This window comes from Gymnodraco acuticeps, unplaced genomic scaffold, assembly GCF_902827175.1.
Source record: "Gymnodraco acuticeps unplaced genomic scaffold, fGymAcu1.1, whole genome shotgun sequence".
NCBI lineage: Eukaryota > Metazoa > Chordata > Actinopteri > Perciformes > Bathydraconidae > Gymnodraco > Gymnodraco acuticeps.
In genome coordinates this window covers 1732920-1754859 of record NW_022992149.1, presented here as the reverse complement: position 1 = coordinate 1754859, position 21940 = coordinate 1732920, and the positions used below count along the sequence as shown (strand labels likewise).

General features: G+C 38.7%; 1 protein-coding gene across 3 annotated transcripts; it reads right to left on the bottom strand.

Moving 5' to 3' along the window:
• Positions 1-369: 369 nt before the first annotated feature.
• Positions 370-21504, bottom strand: ikzf2 (IKAROS family zinc finger 2). 3 transcript variants are annotated; one of them, XM_034204033.1, is made up of 8 exons: positions 21172-21504; positions 18422-18469; positions 13253-13354; positions 10134-10325; positions 9323-9490; positions 6353-6490; positions 5959-6090; positions 370-5107 (listed from the first exon to the last, which is right to left on the bottom strand). In XM_034204033.1, exons 2-8 carry the CDS (start codon positions 18447-18449, stop codon positions 4293-4295), a joined length of 1575 nt encoding a protein of 524 aa, XP_034059924.1. In that variant the 5' UTR covers positions 18450-18469; positions 21172-21504; the 3' UTR covers positions 370-4292. The 3 variants fall into 3 exon arrangements, with proteins under 3 accessions (XP_034059924.1, XP_034059925.1, XP_034059923.1); XM_034204034.1 differs by lacking the exon at positions 21172-21504 and adding an exon at positions 20050-20391; XM_034204032.1 differs by lacking the exon at positions 21172-21504 and adding an exon at positions 19961-20390.
• Between the last annotated feature and the right edge of the window lie 436 nt (positions 21505-21940).

The following is a 21940-nucleotide window of genomic DNA, read 5'->3' as shown; positions in this document are numbered from 1 at the left end:
TGCTCCATGGGTGGTAATTATCCAAGACACTATGACCTGGCTTTTCTGATAAAAGTATTTCATTCAAATAGAACACAGTAGGACGAAAAGTCTGAATATCCTGTGAATAGACAGTTACTAATCCATTATGTCACCCGATGATGTTGTCTTTCTCTCATTGGCTATTTCCATTTTGACATAACAGCACAAAACCACATTGTTTACATTTTACTAGGGCTGATTTTCTCCTTTGGTGATTAGCATCAAGGTTACTGTTACAACAAGAAAACATGTAGATTAAACCGTGGCAGAGAAAGAAAGTCATTCCTCCAGACATTTAAACCTTTTTCCGTTTCTGGCCCTTGCACATCACAAGATTCAACCAATGTATTTTTTCTCACAATAAAATCTTTAATTGTATGTAAGTATACAGTTTGCATGTTTTGATTAAACTATATAACAATATGTTTGTCTTCCTTCTCTTCAAAATTCACAAAACAGGCAAGGCAGTAAAATCATATCTTTAATAGAGAGAAACCCATGCCTTAAAAATATACAGTGTGTTCTTCATTGGAGTGTGTCTTCATGTTATGTCATTGATGTTGAAAACAGGACTGATCAATTATCTAACTTCCTTCACCACACTCTGTTGGACTAATTCAAGTCATGAAAAATGACCAGCTTCTTTTTGATAAATAAATCACATATTATAGGACATAAAAATATACAACCTATTCAAATACCTGAGAGCCCTCGATTCAGAAAGTTGATATCAATATCAGAGATCGGCACACATTTCTGGATAATTTCAATATTCAGTGCCAAAATACACACTTTTCATAAATTATTTCTTATAAAATACAATTCACCTGAACCCTGCCTCTTAGATTTTTGTAAACATTTTTTTAAACTTAAACATATTTTCATTAACATTTCAGCAGAAAAATAGACATTCATTACGTACATTTACAAAATTTACAAAAACATCCCCACAGTCGGAAACAATAGCAATGATTTAGATTTTTCAAGTAAACCTCTCACACAATAAGGGCTGACTTTTTTCTTTTTTGTTCATATGGCTGCTTCACTTAAAGACTGTGTAAGGCTGTCCTATTACATCTCTTTGAACACCCTGTCTTTTATGATGCCTATTTCAAGTGAATTGAGTACCGGTATGTTTATTTATGTTCCTCCTTCATGTACTATGTAAAGGATATATTGTTCAATGAGAGCCTTTGTCTTAACATTCAAGGTTTTGAGGAATAAATATATACAGGAATTATTTCATAGAGGAATGTATAGAGTCAATATCACAACTGCGAGATGTAAACAATTTCCAGTATCAATACGTTACAGACAGTAGGTTTTTTTTGCTAGCTGGGCACCAGTAAAGCATACAAGAAGCCACATGTAAACATAGAAAAAGCTGCCTTTTGATCACAGGTAGACATTGAACATACTTTAGAAGAGTAAATCACTGAGTTAAACCTTAGAAGATGATCTGTAAACAGATCATAAACGTATGATGCTAACAAGTTTAAAACTAGTAATGCTGACAAAAAATAGTATTGTAAATCAAATAAAATGTTTCATGTTATGTGGATTTTTCAAGATAACCCGTGTTCTGTCAATTATTGTTTCGCATTCTCTCTACAATTTATTTAAAGGAATCCAATTCTGTCTAGAGTCAGGGCATGGACATAAAGTGCAGGGTGAAAGTGCAGCCTTACTTACCAAAATCAACCCTCTACACATTGTAATGATGAACAATAGATTTGGAGGTGGCGAGTGGCTAATTCTCTAACTCGCTATTTACATTTAGTATACATGAGCATTTTAATGTCAGAGCAATGCTACAGTTTTAAGAAGTGCCTTCATGGTTAAACTATGACTACATGTATGTTTACTCTTGCTGTCTCGTTCTGTATGCAGTATGTACACTATAAGTCATACATGAATATAGTGCCATTATGGCAAGAAATCGACCTGAACCCATGCCAACCTAGCATAAAAAAATCCCCTTGATTTCTATGATTTTGTCCTTTTAATGCATGTAGCTGCAAATAAAGCTGCATTAAGCAACATTTAAAGGTGCCAAGGACAGAGCACCCCCAAAATATAGTTGTTGATGTTTCCCTGTAATTTCAAGGATAAACAAAAAGGATGATAAGATGATTTTTAACCTTGTGGATAACAGCACCATTCACAAAGACCCTACCCAACCCATATATCAAAGGAATGAAGAAAAAAGAACAACAATTAAACTACTATATACTGTATATATACACAGCCATCCAGCCAAGCAAGCACACATTGGATTGGATCAAAAAGATTATCCTAAAGCATGAAGTGAGGTACATCAGAGAGAAGCAACCCATGCAGTGTCTTTAACATCCTCTATCCCTTTGGTATCTATTGCCATAAAGCATAAGTTTAAGTCATTAAAAGTTACCTCTTGCTATTTCACAGTGTCAAGCCACTTTCAAACAAAATATGATACTAGTTTAGGAATCCTAATGTGTTCTCAAACTGCAAGCTACACAAGCCACGCATCACCAGGATCTAACATTGTTCTAAAGGAAAAACAAGGGAACGAGTTAATGGCCAGAATGTTCCAAAATGTCTCTGGGGAAAGCCTTTTTTCTTAATATTATATTTTATAGAACACATTATTTTTTTACAAATAGGCCTATGATGAACTCATTTCTGACTTGTTTTACAATTCCGAAATATACAAGCTAGCCACAGGGAGTCGGTGATCTTCTTCTTCTGTGCTACTAGTAGTATTCAAGTGCTTTACCAACCACTGACAATTGAAGAAAAACTTGGGAGGTGTAAATACTGTAAACACTAAACAATTGTATTGTCTAAAGAATGCATGCTTTGGAATAGATACCTTTAACATAAGTAAGCTAGCTTACACTGCTAGCATGGCTGCTATCGTAGCTTGCCTTTACTCAAGTGTAGCAAAGGCAATACCAACAAAAATATTTTTTTATGTAATATATTATCCTTCAAAGTGTATTAAAGAAGAATATCACATAAGCTTAATCTTAAAAAGTGGTTGTATGGAGGTAGTTCTCTGCTATCAGATAGCTATTTAGCCTTTTTACAGTGTTCAACATTTATTTGCATTTGCTTGTATTTGTTTGTGAATTAAAACATTCATTTATGATAAGACCTACCACACTTTGTTTCCAAACCCATAATTTACATCTTTAAATTAAGTTTATTTGTGTTTAGTGACATGCTCATTGGCCACTTGTATAAGTATTTGGACCTCAATTAAAATGAATTTGTTATTCTCAAGGTGTTTAACCTTTATATACTGCATCTATATTTATATCTACAGGACTACAGGACTGAGCCTCTAACAAATAATTCACAATGTATTCACTATTGGAAGAATATAGTAAATAAGTACATTTTGAAAGTTTGTTTTGAATTTTTTAAACCTGGTAGTAATCTATATATCCTAAATAATTTTAATTGTGCAGTAATACACAAAAACACAAAATTAAAACTAAGGACTGATGACTGAAGACTGCTGGAACGACTGGTCATATTTCCACAGCTGCAGATATATCAGAGACAATTAAACATATTGCAAATAATTCCAAATGGACGGCAGGTTGCTTGCAGCTAGAACACACAGCAAAGTTAGACATCAACATTATCTGTATTCCACCATTATTCATAGGAAAAAGAAGCATAACTGTCCATGGCAATATCATGAAAAAGAATGAAAAAGAAAACTACACAGATCCTGTGAGATATTCTACAGTAAGTGGGCCAGCTCATTAACGTACTGCTATTAGGTCTATGAAGACATCCCCAGTGGTATTATTATTATATTATTATTATTATTATTATTTAATACAAAGGTAAGGAAGTCCTTTGTTGTTTATTGTTAGTTATAATATTATATATATTTAAATTGTAGTTGTATGCATTCAACTTGCATAAAGCCTGATGACAGAAAAAGCTCAACAGGAGACATTTCCAAATAAGACTACAATGAACTAGTCAAAGTCCTCTGGCAGCTGCTCCGTTATACAATGAATCAACATTTTGAGAGAAACACTTCCTTCTACAATAATAATCTTAATTAGATATGTAGAAAATGAGTCTTTGGCCCATACCTTCATGTGATTGTTCAACTGTTAATTTTCACAATAAGTAGCTTAAAAAAAACTATGCTATGATTGTGCTACACTTGTCTACAGCCATCTCGGAGTCCTGGGGGTAAGGACGGCTATCAGGCTATTGCTCCTTTCCCTTCTTTGTCTTTCCCCTAAGTCCTACCCACTGTCTTACTGGAAGGTGTGTTCACCACGGACTATGTGAGAGGAGAACTCGTAGCGGTCTTTGCTGCGGTGACCACAGATGTTGCATTCCAACGGATCTCTGTATCCGTGGCAACCCATGTGGATGGTGTACATGACATGGTCCAGGAAAAGCACCCGGCAGTGCTCACACTGGAAGGCACGCAACTCCTGGCCTTCTCGTCCGAACACCCGCACCCCTTCCCGGTTTGCGGGCGGTCTATCTGTGGCCACTCGTATGATCCCAGTCCCCACTCTTTCCCTGCTTCTAGGCAATGTTTCTGTGGCTCGCTCACCAGAATAAACTATCGCTGGACTGGCTCGAGACCGAGGGCCAGGGGCCTGGTTGCTCCCGTGGTAACCCGGCCTCTCATGAGGGCTGCTTCGAGCTGAGTCAGCAGAGTCACCCCCACTGTTGTTGGGAGATTCTTCTTGCCCTGGATGGCGTAGCTTGGCCTGCCTGTTTAAAGTGGTGGGACCATTTATGGTGGGAGGATTGAGGAAGTCATGGGGCCGAGGTGGATGTAGTGGCAGCGTGTCACCGTTTCCTGGCCGATCTGCGCTTTGGCCCATTGGCAGGACTTGGTGGAAGAGGGGGTTGACCATGGGAACGACTTCAGCCATAGAGAGAGGGGGACCTGGATGGTGGAACATGGGTCGGAGGTTGTCCGATCCCAGGTACGTGATGGCATTGCTGATGGCCTGGTCCATCATGTGGGCCGACATCAGTTCAGCCTGCTTGTCATACTTAAGGCCCCTCTCATAGCCTAGCTCAGGGTAGCCGTAGTGCACCATCTTTTCACCTGCATGAAAGACAGTGGCACTATGACTGTGTGGAACTGATTTGACAAGACTATACCAGTTTCCAAATGGAAAACACCCATCATAACAAATATCAATGAAATAGTGTAAGAGGAGGGTAACTTTTACTTTAATCGCAAAAACAGGAGACAATAAATATGTTAATAAATATCAGCAGGGCTTGACATCACAAAATGTCCTTTCTTATCAGTGAAACTTATTTCGGGGCATGTTTTTCATATTTTATACTTCATATGTATATTGTATGCGAGTCTAATAAGGTGGAAATCCCCATCCATCTACTTCTGCACTGTTTAACCCCTGCAGAACAGGGATGCGGTAAGCTGTTTTCTCTCGATAAGAGCTATGGCAAAGTTACAGGTGTACCTAACCACAGAGTGAAAAACATTTCCTCGCCTCTCAGTCAACTGCTTGCTCAAGCTTGCTCAATCTTTTTTTTTCTAATAGTGCGGCAAATAAAGTCAGATTTAGACAAAAAAATCTGTCTTCATAATTAGGGCAGGGTATGGCGTAGATATATAATACTTTATCAAGCAAAAATGAAAAGGAAGGGAAAGAGTTACTTAAACTAAATGTGTAAAAGAAGTATTAGGTATAACATATTTCAATTCTAGCACAACATAGAAATAAGAGGCAACACTTGTGCGAAGCAATTATTGAGTATGTTATTAACATTATGCTTCAAGTGATTTGTATTGTAGTTCATACATTAGAAACACAATACAACAACACATTTTTTAACCACTACAGGCCAGCTGGTCCTCACTGACTTTTCACATTTATAAAAAAATGAGAGAGCCATTGACTGCTTGGCTATGTTTAAAATACCCACCCACAAATTTCTGCGGCGTGGTGCTCTTCCTCTTGCCCACGTTGCTGTGCAGTCTCTCAATAACGGGCGGCCGATCAAAGGTAGCCATAGTGTTGGGCTCTGCCATGGGCCTCTGCTCTTTAGGGACCTCACCTTGAAAATGTGAAGGGAAGGGAGTTGGAAAGAATACATATATTTAGTTTTTTAACTAGACAGACTCCTACACACATGAAAGTAACATTGAAGTGTTTTTTTGTACTGCTCTCTTTAAGAGATTATCTCCATACTTGACCAATTGCATTAAAAACAACAAATATATAATACATTAGTTAATTTAAGCGCTTTCACAATTGACTGTATTACCGTTTCCATTACAAAATTAAGCCTCCTTTATTTTTGAAAAAAAAAGATTTACCTGGGTAAGGGCAAGAGTTGGCATTCAGATCCAAGCCAATGCCCTGCAGGTAGTTGTGGCAGCGTTCTTTATGTTCCTCCAAAGATGTGCGCTGTTTATAGCTCCGCCCACAGAAGTTACATTTGTGTGGTTTGCCAACTAAAAATGACATAAAGGGAGAGCATATTAATTTAATTCACTGTCACAGACAGTGAGAGTGGGTAGCGTCCAATGAGATAAAGCAGAATGCCGCAATGCTCAGGTGGTGCGTAGTAGTAAATACTGTGTCAGTAGTACAAACTAACCAAATGAGATCATGGATGTTCCACTACTAGTATTCTGAGTATTCCACACAACTGTTGCCAGACAGTAAGACGGACCAAAACTTGTGGGCGAAAAAAAATGCTTTGGTCTCATATAGCTAACTCCCACTGCTGACTGATGAGTGAATGGCGGAGTTGTCATGCATCCCATGGTGGTGGTAGGAAACTGACTCCAATGGTAAACTGCTAAGGAGGTGGGGTGTGATTCATTGTGCCGTTTCTATGTATTCAATTATTTCCTACATCGTCAGGCAGAAAGATGTAGAAGACATTTCCTATCTTTCTCGCTGTATCAATGAATGGACGGATTACTGCTATCAAGGGATAAGTACAACTATAAATGATTTTATAAATGATAATAAAGGCACATACAGTTGTAAGGAGTTGACAGGAAAGCTTAAATATGAGACAACAGTTGTTACCAGTGCCACCACCAGTGAACTGTTTCCTAGATTTACATGTGTTTAAAACCTTGATTCTGCACTTATGTGAATACAAAAGTGTGTTGAGGTCTGTGTCCGGTGGTAGAGTATGCTCAAGACTAGCATCATGACTCATAAAGGGACTGAGTGAACTGGAGGCCACATAAGCTTACCGATGTGACCCAGACTACGTTGTTAGCAATGCAATGTAGTAATATATTCACTATACTAATGGTGACAGCTATTACTAGAAGAAGATTCAAAGCACTTATCACTGTGAGACAAGAGAACACAGACATGTTTCAGTATGAGGCCTGGAGGCAGTAACACAAACACACACACATATAAAATTAGGTTATGGGTCACACGTGAACAAAAGTACTCTTTCTCCCACAGAAAATGATGCTGAGGTTTTGTTGGCATTAAATATGTTCTACAAGAAGAAATGAATAATTAATTAATTCCACTAGCTGTAAATTTAACATTTCTTCCCCTGAACTACTTCTTGATTCTTTGAATGAGGGAAATAAAACCCACTTGTTCAAGAATGACATGACCAGTCATGGCCAATCATGCATCAGCATGCACTTTTCTTTTAAGTGAATCATGTGGAATGATGACATGTTTTCTGCTGTATCTGTACTCTTGTGGTCTATGTGTGACATTGTATCTGTAGAACATGAAACGACATTTAGGGTTGATTGAAAAAAAAATGGGTTAGGAGCATGGTTAGGAGAGTATAAACTGATAGAAAAATGGTGGCTAATGACAAAGGGTTTCAATATTGCTAGAGTGTGGGTAGCTGTACCTGCAAGGTCATTGCAGTAATATTCATATTGAAAGAGTAACTACATCACGGAACATCAACATGGAAAAAACGTTGCTGCTTTTCTGCCGTGAAGCCAAAACAGTAGAATAGGCAGTATTTAATCAGGTATAACTCCAGTGTTCTCAGTGGCTCACATCTACACACAACATAAACTTCATTCTTTTTTTTCATATTTATACAACCACCCACACACGACCTTGCGCAGATGTTGGAGGAACCTAAAGATCCACCTTTCAGACTCTATTCTTATTCATGCAAATGGCACACACTGTGCACTCAGACTCACTTGACTGACTGCATTTGGCTAATAAACGGGAACTTGCTAGAATTTAAATCATCTGTCTGACAAAATGTGAAATCCTTTTCGCCTCAATGGTTTGCATTATTCTTTCAACAATATACTTTGCCTCAACGCATGATGTCATTTTCCAACATTTAACTTAGCCTCAGGGACAGCACACACTTTTGTTTTACCACTAATTTTCTCTTCTCACTCTTATCTAACCTTTTTCCTCAGCCTCTCATTTAATGCTATATTTGCCTCTTTTGGCTACACCTGCTCTTCATGGCAAGGCACCAGGCAAAAGACAGCAGAAGTACTACCTAGGGTGGTGAGTACATATACCTAAGAGACCATCATGACAGTACAACTTGGCCACATCACATTTCTCACAATCCCTACTGAATGACTGGAGGAACACAAATGTAGCCTACCACTCATGATTTTACAGGAATAAGGGGTCGGGGGATGTTCCAAACTAATTCAGCTTAACAATAAAGGAAGTGAAAGTAGTAAAATGGTCATGGTTGATGGTGGAAAACAGATGTACAGTAGGATGACACACATTTAGAAAGCCATTAAAGAAAAAGCATCTGAGTAGCAGCTGGGAAAGAGATTACAGACATGTGTAAACTCTAGGACGCACACCCAAAACACACTTCACCTCAATTTGAAAAGGGAACTGTGGATGAGTAACCCAGTGGGGGCATCATTGGCAGAAATGACGGTATTGTCTGACCTCGATTTCAAAGGTGCAAAAGAGGGGAGAGCATATCCTCCCTGATAGGAAAGTGGGTTACAGTTGAGCGAGACAGCCAGCGCTCCCCATGTGTTTCTCAACAAGTAAGGAACAGCATGTCCTTGGTACCTAACCACAAAGCACTCGCAGCGCTCTCCAAATCATGCACATACAAAAAAACACCTTTGCGTCTATCCAGCAACAACATGAGACAGAGAGTCACCAACCAGCATGCTACAGTATGTTAATTCTTACAATAAACACATTAGGTCACAAAACATTAATCAGGAAGAAAATATTTTACGTCTTATATAAAAAAAATGGTGAAAGTAAGTGTTCAAGGTAACAGGGGTGGATAAGTATGAAAGGGAAGAGAAGAAGGTGAGGAGGAGTCTTACCAGAGTGAGTGCGCAAATGCCCGCTGAGAGCATCGCGCCGTCGGCAGGCGTAGCTGCAGAAGGGGCATTTGAAGGGTTTTTCGCCTGTGTGCAGCTTAATGTGTCGCAGCAGGTTTCCCTTCTGGGTGAATGAGACGCCACACTGGTTGCAATGGAACGGCCTGTCACCTAATAGAGGCAGGCACAGGAAGTCAATACCACAATGTGGAAGATGTTTTTAAGAAAGTATCAACAACTCTGAAACCTAGTCCTGTTTTAGTAACTGACAGTTTACTTTATGTCACCATGGGTAGAAAGCAATTAGCAGTCGTGTATATAATTCTCAGAGAAAAAAAGTTGCCTGTACTGTTTTTACCTGGGTACATTCAGGAGAATTCAAGCGAATGTAAATTGAATAGTTTGCATGTGTCTCTGGCGGAACGATACAGTTGAGTTCACATTTCGGATTTCCAAAGGCCTCACAACTACTGTCTGCTGTTCTAATGGCAAATCTTTTGATCTGCAGCCAGTTGGAAATATGATCCCAATGCTGTGACAACCAGAGCAGTCATGGCGTCAGTTGGAACAGGTTGTGGGGGATTCCAAGGATATTTTTCCATAATAATAATAATTCAAAGTCAGGGCTATTGTCCTTCTAAGAAAAGAAAACAGAGCACTCCACACCCACGATTTAGGATGACACATTTCTGACTCACTCTGAAGATATGGGAATCGTAAAATTAGCCAGATTCTGATCAATAGATGGCCGAAGATGTACCTCCTTAAAGAATGACACACTTTCAATGGCATTTGGACATATAGTGATCAGTACCGTTTGGTTGTCGGCTTCCGGTATCACCCGTCAGGTCTGGCTCAGATGATCCATCTTGTACATTGACCGGGCTGCCAGTCACGGATTCGTCCAAGGCTGATCCTTCCTCCCCTGTTTGGCTTATTTCATCAAGGGCTTGGCTTCTGTTGTCGGCCTCCTCCGCTGTTTTTTCCTCTTGCTTAATTTTTATTTCTGTAAAACAAAAGCAACGACAATCCTGACATTGCAAAGCTAAATTTAAATATTGCAGGATTCATGGGAGTGCCATTAAATGACTTGTACTACAAAAATGCTCAACAGTAGCCATGCTTTACATGACAAATGTGTGACCTATGTTTGCCCTGGTTCTGATTTATTGGTCAAGAATAAACAGTGTACACTAACATTTTCTTTTTTTTCAAACGGGTGGAGTAAGGCTAAACGCGAGATTGTAGCTCTTTGTTAGATTAGAAGTTAAGTTGATTAGCCTTTTTACAAATTAGTTAAACTGTGAATGCCCCCTGAAATGAACTGTGCTGGTCTCAGGATGGACATATTGGCTGGAGGTGTTATGGGTTGGCTGTGTAAACTCAACTATATATATTATTAAATAGGAATGTGCAAGAGGCGTCCTTAACCATACATTAACGTATAGGCAGCATTAGGATGGAGTCACACATTGACAAGAAAGAGAGAGACAAAAAGCTAAACAGGCTGGTCTGGTTCCTGGCTGTCCCTGGGGAGAAAAGGGAGTGTCAGAGGCCCTGTAGCTGTACCTGACTATCAGTGGGAGACCGGCTGGATGACAAGGGCAAAAGATTGTTTAACTGTGTGTGTGTCTGTGTGTGCTCGCATTGGGTGGCAGTGGAGGTAAAGTATTCACCACCTGCAGTCGATACTTATCAGTCACCAATGATTACTAATACTCGTACAATAACTATCCAGAATACAGCAAACAACACAGTTACACATAGTTTCCTTCACCTACATTATTCTCACTCAGCTGGATTATACTGTATACAGCCAACCTAAAATCCAAATTCTCAACTTCAAGAACCTGGTTCCGGAAACAAAGGCAAAACGTTGCTTTTTTAGGTAATTGAGTTTTCTTATTCTGTACGAACCACAATAGCAGTAGGCTATAAGATGAAACAATTCATGGGCAGGACTTGAACCTCTTATCTAACATAGGATAAAATATGGTAAAACAGTTCTTCTTTCTTAGAATGTCCAGACATTCAAACACTAAATGCTATACAATCAAGTTCTCCTTTTTAATAAAAAGGCATTCTGTGATCAAGCAGAATACGGTATACAAACAGTTTGTTGTGCTACATTTAACTTTGACAATCCGTCAAATGCAAGACTATCAAAACCATTTGCATGCTCCACAAATTCATCAAACTGATTTTCTGAGTTTGCCTTTTTAAAAAGTCTTCTCAGATTATCATGCGGCTATGAGCCAAGATAAACTGGTTATGAATGTATCCCCTTTTGTAAACTTGACTTGACTTGTTCCCAAAGAAAGATTTCAAAGAATCACACAAGGCCAAAAATCAACTCTTGGTCTTGTTAATGCATTAGAATGGATGTGAAAGTGACTAAGTGTGAAAAAGAAACGTTTGGACTTCTTCCAAGTAAAACTTACTGATCCTGATGATCCTGTTCTGGGATTTACTGGTGCAATAATCACTGTGTGAGCATATGTGGTTGTTTCACCAAAGCCTTTCATCTGACTGCATCCACCAACTGTCCCCACAGGCTTTGGAACAGCAGACACTTAACTCCTTGTAGCTAGTATAATACATTTAGATAATCTGGTAAGATTTTATTTGTTGTAGATTACTGAGTAAAACCTTCACAAAGCAACAGATACTGTGTGTTTCCAATGCCACAGTTTGCAAAGAAGAAACACTTATCCCAATACCCACATTGCGATTGAGCCTTGCCTTCGACAGCTGTATCCTGGCAACACGGAGCAGACCTGAACGTCCTTGCTATTCAGCTCCTTGCATCTTTACATCTGTCTATCCAGGGTGGCAGAGTGGAATACATAGAGTGGTCAGATGAGGATACACTCAAAACCGTTGCTACGACAAAAGCAGTGATGAAAAATCATACGAAAGCAGTTTGGGCATAATTAAAGGTATCTTTGAGATACAGTGCAGTAGAGTCTGCTAATTATCCGAGTTTTCCACAATCACACAAACTCAAGCGGTAATATCACAATCAATTAAGGGGGTTTCCTAATGGCAGAAATCATTATGAATAAGGCATTATGTCACTCTTAACACCCACATTGTCACCTGGCCTTAAGGGTGTAATTCTACTCTTCTACCTTTTATCATCAGACAGTGCACAATGCCAGGACAATTGCTGAACAACATATGTTTAGGCTTGCAACTTAAAGAGGGAGTGAAATTTCACAGCACTTCATAGCATATTTTCAACAGATGATATGATGCAGTCCTTCTTTTGTAACAGAGCCTCAATAGAAAATGATGTTAGGCAACTTGCAGAATGACAACAGCTCTTATCGGTGAAGAGTATCTCCCTGTGAAAAACATGGCCCAGCTCGCCTCCTTGTATCTCATAACCTGTAGGAAACCAGCTTCCCTTTTTCTCCTTAGCTGCCTTGTCTTGCTTAGTTTCCCCTTTTCTTACTTTGCGGCTTCACAGTGACATTACTAGAGCTAATCTGAGGCCTCGGGTCAATAGACTAAAAGGAACAAGCAACACTTCTGGAGAAGTGCAATATATCTCAACAAGTGTGATATGGTACAACACGCTGCAATAAGGCATTATTGTACAAAACTCTTACTGTGGATACTCTTGCTATCCACTCTAAGTGTTCATCCTAATCCTTTTTTTCCAAATATTGTTTGGGACCCGACTGTATTTGTAGTTTCTCTTTGTGTTTTTGAGTAAGATATTTTGAATGCATTGTTTTGTAATGTCATGCTTTGCAGTTTTCTCCTCATTAAGACAAAGCAAAATACAATGATCAGACTGTATGATCTTGTGAAGAAACTAGAGCATATCAATTATACATATATGTTTAAAGGAGAAACAGTGTTGTTGTATGCTGTGGTTGTTCTTGGCAGACTGCAGAAATGAGGATCTATTGATTGAACACTCACCACTGGGAGAATTAGGACCCTGAGGAACTGTCTGTCCATTAGGTGTTGACGTATCCGCCGACATTCTCGAGTTCTCTCTACCAGGAGAGCATTGGCCGTTACCTGGGAGACAAGCAGAAACACAGCAATCTACATTGTGCTGTACAATACTGGAGATGTTCAACAAATACAATACGGTTATTTGACAGCTCTAAGGTATTTGATGGTGTACAGTTTATGCAAATATGTAACTATTGCGCTTTCAAAAGCCAAAAGGATGAAGATGAAAAGAAAAATTAATTAGCATCAACAAAGAGAAAGAATTTCAGAAAAATTGCATTTTGAAGGCAATTTTTGGTATAGCATTCTTACAGATTGTGATGATAAACTCTACATTTAACCTGGGAAGACATATGCAGTCTATTTAATTAAATAAATTAAAAAGTGAATTGTGTATTTCATTACCAACAGTTTGTATGAAATACAGAAATAAGTCTGCTAAGCAATGAGTAATGGAAAAAGTTAAAATCTTTCAAAGCCTAACCTGAATGGTCACAATAGCGGTCACCATACAGAATGTACAAGGGAGATAACCTAACTGTCTTTATGCACCTATGGTATCCTAATGTCCAGCAAATGTGGATCAGATTGCATCCTCTCAGCAGTCTGTACAGAACCCAGGCTATGGATAGCCCTGTGTCCTGTGTCCTGTGTGGTTTGAGGGAGAGCAAACCAATCCCTTATCCCCTTACACTCTGGCCCCTTCAGGGTCACTATAACAATACAGTGGCAACAGGCAAACACCCCTGCTGACCCAGGTGTCAGATCCCTTAGGAACCAACGTGAGCCATCTTTCACCAACAGTACAATAAAGGCTTTTCCTGAAGTAGACTCACAGTTATGAAAAACTGGAGATTATAATGACATCATTGCCTTGTGCTTTTAAAATTGATGTAGCAATAGCCGTAACCGAGGGAAATTTCAGCTAAAAAGCAAAGAAAAGTGCTTCAAATGGAACCACAAAGGCTGTGTTACAATGGGTCGATGCAGAACATGTCTGCAATGATCCCTCATACATGAAAAATAAATCTGTGTCAGATCTCCAATTGTTGTGACAGCTCCTCTTAGATTGACAACCTCCTCTATGGCATTGTTCAATTGTAGTGGAGGCCCCACTGAGTGGGGCATACTGGGAGATGTTGTCCCTGACACAATCCCTGGGCCTGGGCTCATGTTGCACAGGTTGGGGTTGGAGGAAATCTCAGGTGACCAACACTGGCTCTCCCTTGGCAATGCTGTCCTGGAGACAGGAGTGGCCCAGATTTGTCATGAAGGATTTTCCATTACTGCATAAGATGCTGACAGCTGCCTAGTGGTGCTGGATTGTCTTAAGACTAAACTATTAGTATAGGGTGGTCTGGCTTCAAATGCTAAAATAAGGGTATTTTAAGAAAGAATAAAAGGACCATTCTTGAGTGGCCCTTCATTAGCTATTGATAGCTTTCCAAGCTATTGATTCAAAATCTACCAAATATATGGTGAATTATGAGTATTGCTGCCAGTGGTGTGTCTGTTTTAATTAACAATTTATAATGTGAAGTAAAGATTTGTTATCGTCAAAAGCCAAGAGCCTGAATTCAAGGCAAACATTTGCAAACAATGAAGAAGTCACACTTTGATTAAGTACATATATGTTGCTTGCTTCTGGTCAAATATGCAGCTAGTGAAGAAGATGCATTATATGCATTTTGCCCAATGTTGCCCTTTTGCGGAAAAATGGTTGTAAACGATTAATTGTGTACAGGGTTATAAATGCTCTTAATCACACACATAAGCCTGCACAAACTGAACGTTTGGGTTGGCGCCACACATTTGCTGAGTCAATCCTGTATGAACAGTAAGATCAGGATATCAAACAGTCGAAACTTGCTGGGGGAAAGGTATTTTGAGCAATACAAAATTGGGATGATTGAATATGGTGGCAAATGGAAAGGAACAAATGTGTACACATTGTGAAACTAGTAGGTGTAATAATTGCTGACTTTATCAGTGACGCTGAATCAATGCGTAGTTATACTGAAGTACAGTCATTGTCTAAGAAATCTAACAAGGGTCAATGACATTTCTTGTCTCAGACGTTTCTCAAAGGAGAACACACACATTTATACGTACAATACAGAATTTAGGTTCAGGAACAGTATGTGATTACAAATATTTTTAATTACACAGAGTGAAAGCTCAATGTGCCTGATGTGTTAACAGAAAGGTTGAAATATTCTGAAATGGCTCAACAGTGCCTATGTCTACTTGTCTGAGGAAAATAATAAGATTCCTTTCCGGAGTGACGAGGCCCTCCATTCTGGTTTGCTGGATACAGATTGTATGGGAGCTGGTTTTTCCTGTCAAACCCTGAACCTTCCTCAAGACAAGCTTCATAAGACACAGACACACAAACAAACGTATACACCACTGACCCAGCCAACACAAATATAAAGACAATAGGAGCATTCATTCAACACATCTTCTAAACATTTTAAGATATTGTATCGGATGGCGTGATGAATTTAATTGGTGATAAAATAAAAACAGTTATATGTATACACCAAGTATTACAGAAGCAGCTGATACTTGCCAAACAAAAGCACACATTTTATCCATTTATGATTTATATCTGTGTATGTCAGGGTTCCCTACAAAGGAGGGATAACTGACTCATCCACAGATAACTATCATTTGGACTAGGAAATAATGGTTGTTGATTGATTATGCAATGCATGCAAAGCAAAGTTGGAGGTAAAACAATAATTCTTAATTAATTTGCACCAAAAACCTCCATACAATGAAATGTTTGTGCGCTCCCTCCTGGAAGGCTAAATCCCAAGTTAGCTGATGGACATTTCATTACATTTGTTTTTTGAGATGATACTCGACCCAATGTTTCCCCTAGGATAAATACACTAAACTGAACTAAAGTAAACATGTTTTGTTTCGCGGATTTACTATGATTCTACTGGAACAACATTATATAAAATGGGCAAAAGGTCTTGCAGAAGGACATCTTGTTTCACAATTAGCTTTGTTAATGACACAGGAAATGTTGCATTGGTCCATATTTAATGACATTTAACAAAGGCAATAACCCAGAGAAGAGTGGGCTGTGTCTTCTCTCTATTTGAAAAGACCAAAACGCACATGAATGACTGACATGAGAAGTGGAGCATGTAAGACAGAATGACATCAAAGTAAATAAAGGGCATGGGTCAAAGTGCGATGATTTATGTGAGAAAATAATTGCATATGTGATAAGTTATGATAGTGTTTGTGGTTGAGAAAAGTAGTATTTTGTGTCTGAAAAGGCATAACGGTGTGTGTGAGTATGATGACCTATGAGAGTGTCAATGACAGCGCATGTTGTTACGAATAATAGCATGAGAAGAGTGTTAAATAAAAGCAAGGTTGGTTAGTTCAACAGGAAGGCAGCTTAAATTGTTGACTCTATTATAGAATGGCTTTATTTTCTACAAAGTTTTAGGTACTGCTATGAATGTTTGTGCTGCAAAGAGCATTTGATTTCAGACACTGTTGGGGCACCATGTTTTGTTTATGCAATAGCAAGGTTTCTCTGGTCTTTCAGAAATCCTATACCTTCCCTGCTTTTCTATAATGTATGTTCTGTGCAAAGCTAAGCTTTGAAGTATTAAAACCACACATTGTCAATCAGATATGATTATTCACGGTGTAAGGCAGTATGCCTCATACTACTACTCTGAGTCACAGATACTGTTATCCTTTGTACATATAGACAATCATGTAATGTACGTAACTGTAAAGTACCTGCACCTAGATGTTATTACAATATTTTACCTTTAAAACACTGTGACATACATTGGTGACATTATTGGGTTTGATTTGTGATGCAGTGAAGTAAATTAGTCCCTCAGAGAATCCCCCGGTGTTTTGGGGTTGAAGTGAAAGAAAAAATGGAGGTGTTCTGCTAAGACACCGACTGGTCTCCTATTTTTCAAGTAAATGCATAATCAGGCAAAACATAACATCTGTTACAGTGATAATCTCCACTAAGACTTTCGGATAATATTACAATACAGAAAAAAAGTTTCTGACCAACTTAATGAAGCTTACATCTGTAAGCTTTGACAAGTCTTTAGTCACAGAGCGAGGACTAACTGAATCACAATATTAAAAGGAAAATAAGTTTCACATTTGCTGGAGTGAGGTAAAATTACATCGGTCATTAGTTTTCAGTTTGAAGTTATACATTCTCTCTGTCACATAACATTTTTTTTACATGTATTATTAATGTTATTTTTGATAAACACTAATGGTATGGTATAGTTGAGCGTAGCAGTGTATATCAGTGTTTGTAGGAGAGTATATGGTGTAAGATTATGACGATGTGTGTCCCAACAGGCATGTTAGGCTAAAAACGTTCTCTTGAAGTCAGCAGTGCCTTGATATTGATAAGTAGAGTGTTAAACCAGCTACATGGGGGTAATAAGGATACAAACCGTGGAATTCCAAAAATATGTGTGTTTCCGCAGTTTCATGCTAACGGAACACATTTTGTTCAACAACTATCATTTCAGAAGTGACCCACGGACGGACATGGAGAGAAAGAGCCTCCATGTTTTATTCCGCCACCACCCCAACCATGCCTGCCAAGTGTTCCTATAAGCACAAAGCCCAAATGGAGACCTACAATCCCCGCTGATGTCATAAACAACAGTCTACCTGCACACCAAAGGGGGGCAGGGAGCAATATATTCGAGAGACCAGCTCAAAGGAAATCAGCAAAGGGCAATGGAGCACCGCAAAGTGCGCATCCAGTATCTGCTACATTCAACAGGATGTTGGTAATGCATATTTTTCTATAGCTTTAAAGGGTGAACAGGAAAAGGGCTGCAGTCGGGGAAAATCCCTTGAAAGGTTCATGGTGTTGTGATTGCAAAATTATTTTTGTTTGTATCAGCATTGTACAGGAATATGTCAAAATAAGGTAATAAAGTCATAATCACAAAAACATAATAACACACGGACGCAAGTGCATCAATATTACAATAATCGCTACAAATAAAATCTCACAGAGAATCTGATAAACTGCATCAACTCTAACCATGATGTACAGAAGTCAGTGCACATTTAATGTAGTGCGTAAGCGATATGATAACTTACTTTCACAGTAGCCATCCGGAGTCTCCATTTCAAGTAGCTTTGGGAGTCCTGCAGGAAATAGAAATAAATATTAAAGGCAACTTTAACATTGTTGTAACACTTTTTTGCATATTTCATGTCGTTCTTGTCATTTTTCCTAATTATTATGTATTAAACCAAATATTGACATATCTCTAAAGATGTACAGCCTGAACTCTGTTTCATAGCGGGCTTCAGAGTTAGGCTTGATCAAGTACTAATACAAACACCACAGACCTATAGACTATTTATTAGTTTATAATCATATTTCAGAGCTTCAGATGTATTTATGCAGTATGCTAACTTGAAAAGTACTTTTATGAAGCTACCCAATGAACTATTTAAAATGTGTATCTCCATATTTGCATTTTACAGTTAAAAATGTCTTTATCATGTGTTAGAGACACATATTATTGAGTCAGAAATTATGAATAATATTATATCACTATAGTCTCTTATTACAATGATTTCCCAAATTGGGATCAATAAAGTATCTATCTATCTATCTATCTAAAAAACAGGCAACATTAAATAAATACATGTAGTAGCTCCATCTCTTCTAAATTAAAAAGGGAGGACATTTAAATACTAAATGCTTGGTACATTTGAACTTTTTTTTATGAAACTGGTTCTAGATTGAAGAAGCAATTTATTAAATAAATAGCAATAACTTAAATGAAACACAAGACATTCTACACTTACTGTAGACACACGCAACCTTCTTAAACCTCATGTTTCCAAAACATTTACAGGCATGCCCAATACATGATATCAAAACATGTATTGTGAACGTTTTCAAAGAGTTATAAGGTTGTTATTATTAGTTGATTACATTTTTTAGGAATTGTAAATGTTCATGTTTGGCTCCATCATTATCCATTGACCCATTTGTCAAGTCAACTCTTATTAAGTTAGTGTTTTATGACTTTTATACATTGAAATGACATTCCATCCAAGATATATATATATAAAATAGTTTACCATATCCATTTATATATATAAAGTCAGATATCTAAAAACATTCATATTATATTATGCCGCAGCAGGACTTCTGGCTTCCTTGGCAAACAGGCAGCTTAACCTTTTCATATGATATAACTAATCAAAGATGGCATTGCAGAAACTTTTTATTTTGGTCTATGCAGAAGGTCCCAAAGGCAGATTATTCGGAATTTAACCTTGATTAAATAGCAGTTAACTGTACAACACAGACCATGGTAATATGACTGAGCACTTTCCTTAAGGGTCTGAGCTCTTGATTTAGCTTTCCTCTGTAGCTCCATAGACGAAAATGTGACACTTTTGAGTCACATAAAGTAATGTGTTTCAGGTTGTGGTTATTTCTAGATGACAAGCTTCAATTAAAACAAGAAAGTAAAATGTTGTAATATTTATAATAAAAAGAAAAGATGGATTCACAAATCCTGTGCAAAGTGAGGTGGTAACTTCAGTCAAAGACAGAGGCAGGGGGTGGTGCGTTGCCTCCACCTCCCTTTAATAAAACAAAATAGTCAACATTACCTCAAGTGATCACAATATATGAAAGAAGCCCCAATTTTTCAGGACAGCTTTCACCAACAGTCCAAATGAGAATAACATTTGATAGTTACTCTGAGCAGGTTCAGAAAAGCCGAGAAAAGTTTAGGAGGAGCGCATCAACAGTGTCCTACAGGTGCGTCAAAGCTTCTCCTGCGCTCGTCCCGTCGAGTATTCCACTGAAAAGCGACACGATCACATCGATCTCTACACTCACTCGATTCAAACTACTAGCGACATTTCTTCAGAAGTCGCACAACTACGAGCTGAACTGGTGGTTACACAGCTTACTTTCTTTTATAGTAGGAAGACCGAGGGGGGGAAGACTCAACAAGTTGCTGAAGGGAAAGAAAGAGAGGGATGGATCAAACTGGATCCACCGGTTCCTAAGGAATTAGCCATAGTGGCAGGGAGCAGCCAGGCTATTTTCAACAACGAAGAGACTGGAAATCAGTGGCATTGTTGACAAGCTACTCTGAATAAGTGACTCAAGGTCGGACCGGCATGCGTTTTAACTGCAGCTGCGGGGAGCGAGAATAATTAGATGTAGTGGCAAATAAGCTGCTGCATGCCCATAAAAGCCATCAAGAGACCAAGTTACAACCAACCATATGACAGGGTGAATTTCAGATTTCAGAATATTTAACAAATTAACCCATTCTTCATTAATATCTGACACTACTTCCTAGTATTTCTAGCCTTCACGTTAGGAAGCCGAATGAATGCACTTCAGCAGCACAAAAGGCTGGGAGAACTGTATTTGGAAGATGATCAGACAGGTTAGGAGAGCGCGCATTTTCCTGGCAGAAAACAGTGCATGATCTCTGACTGGAAATAGCCATCACTAAAACCGTGAAGCTGTTGTTATTGTGGCAACGCGTGGTGTTTCTCGTGTTAAGTGATTTTCGCCGGCTGTGTCGCCGGAATGTGAATGCTGACTGGCAGCTGCAATTCAACAGGTTATCCGATCACCGCAGTCTACAGCAGAGCCCACCTGGCTTTCCATTCATCAGACAGACGCTCCTTGTCTGCCTTTGCCGCAGACATGCGCCTCCAGCAGCTCTGAAGCGTCTGTCGCCCACTGATAGTCGAAATATATTGAATGGCCACATTAAAGCAGCAACACCATGTTAGTTAGGCTAATACAGGATAGCGATTAATGCGTTTATGTGTCTCTCACTGTCTTCTTGAATTACCTTAAACACGTAGGAGTTTATATAATCCCATGAACTTGCACATTGATCCCGAATGAATGTCACGGTTTGGATTAGACTTCATTCTAGCCCGACAGGCACCATGCAGCGCGGACTGAAAGGTAGTTTGGTTCCGCAGCGGCAGCAGCAACAAAAGCAACAGTTGTTAATCCACCACTGACTTCCTCCTCCATCTCCTCCACAGCAGAGCAGAGCGCCAGACAACCCAGAGTTGCTATTCTGGGAAGTTCGTCTGACACACTGAAACCGATCAGAGTGTGTGGACCCAGACTGCCTCTCTGCTCGGTGATCGATAAGGTTACAAGGGGCCTCTTATTTCGGAGGCTGCAGCCAGGTTATATCCCCGAGGCGACGGAAGCTGCCATAACTGCCATACTCCTCAAGTCTTTCCATAGCGATTACAGTGTATGGATACTCAATGACATAATGACTTTAACAGTGACCATATGTTTTATTTATTTTGTATTCTGCCACACATTTATACGTTTGATTACTATACGTAGTTATATTGCAGTAATTTGGCACATTTGAGAGAAAGTGCTTATTTTTGAACAATTATTAAAATGTTTTTTTATTTCCCATGCTAACTTCTAACATATTTGTATTGATCAGGTGCAAAGATCATAATCAGCTCTAAATATATCCAGATTGTATGAGGAAAGTACCAATATCAGTATACAGTACAAGATTTTTTTTTTTAAACTTTAAAAAAAACAATTATCATACAAAATTGTACAGGCTTATCTGTCGA

Excerpts from the sequence above, each read along its gene's own strand:
- ikzf2 (XM_034204033.1), bottom strand. The coding sequence starts at position 18,449 with ATGGAGACTCCGGATGGCTACTGTGAAA. Across the intron at positions 6,491-9,322 it reads GCATTTGCGCACTCACTCTG|TTGGCAAACCACACAAATGT; the intron begins GTAAGACTCCTC and ends TGTCATTTTTAG. Across the intron at positions 6,091-6,352 it reads CAACTCTTGCCCTTACCCAG|GTGAGGTCCCTAAAGAGCAG; the intron begins GTAAATCTTTTT and ends CACATTTTCAAG.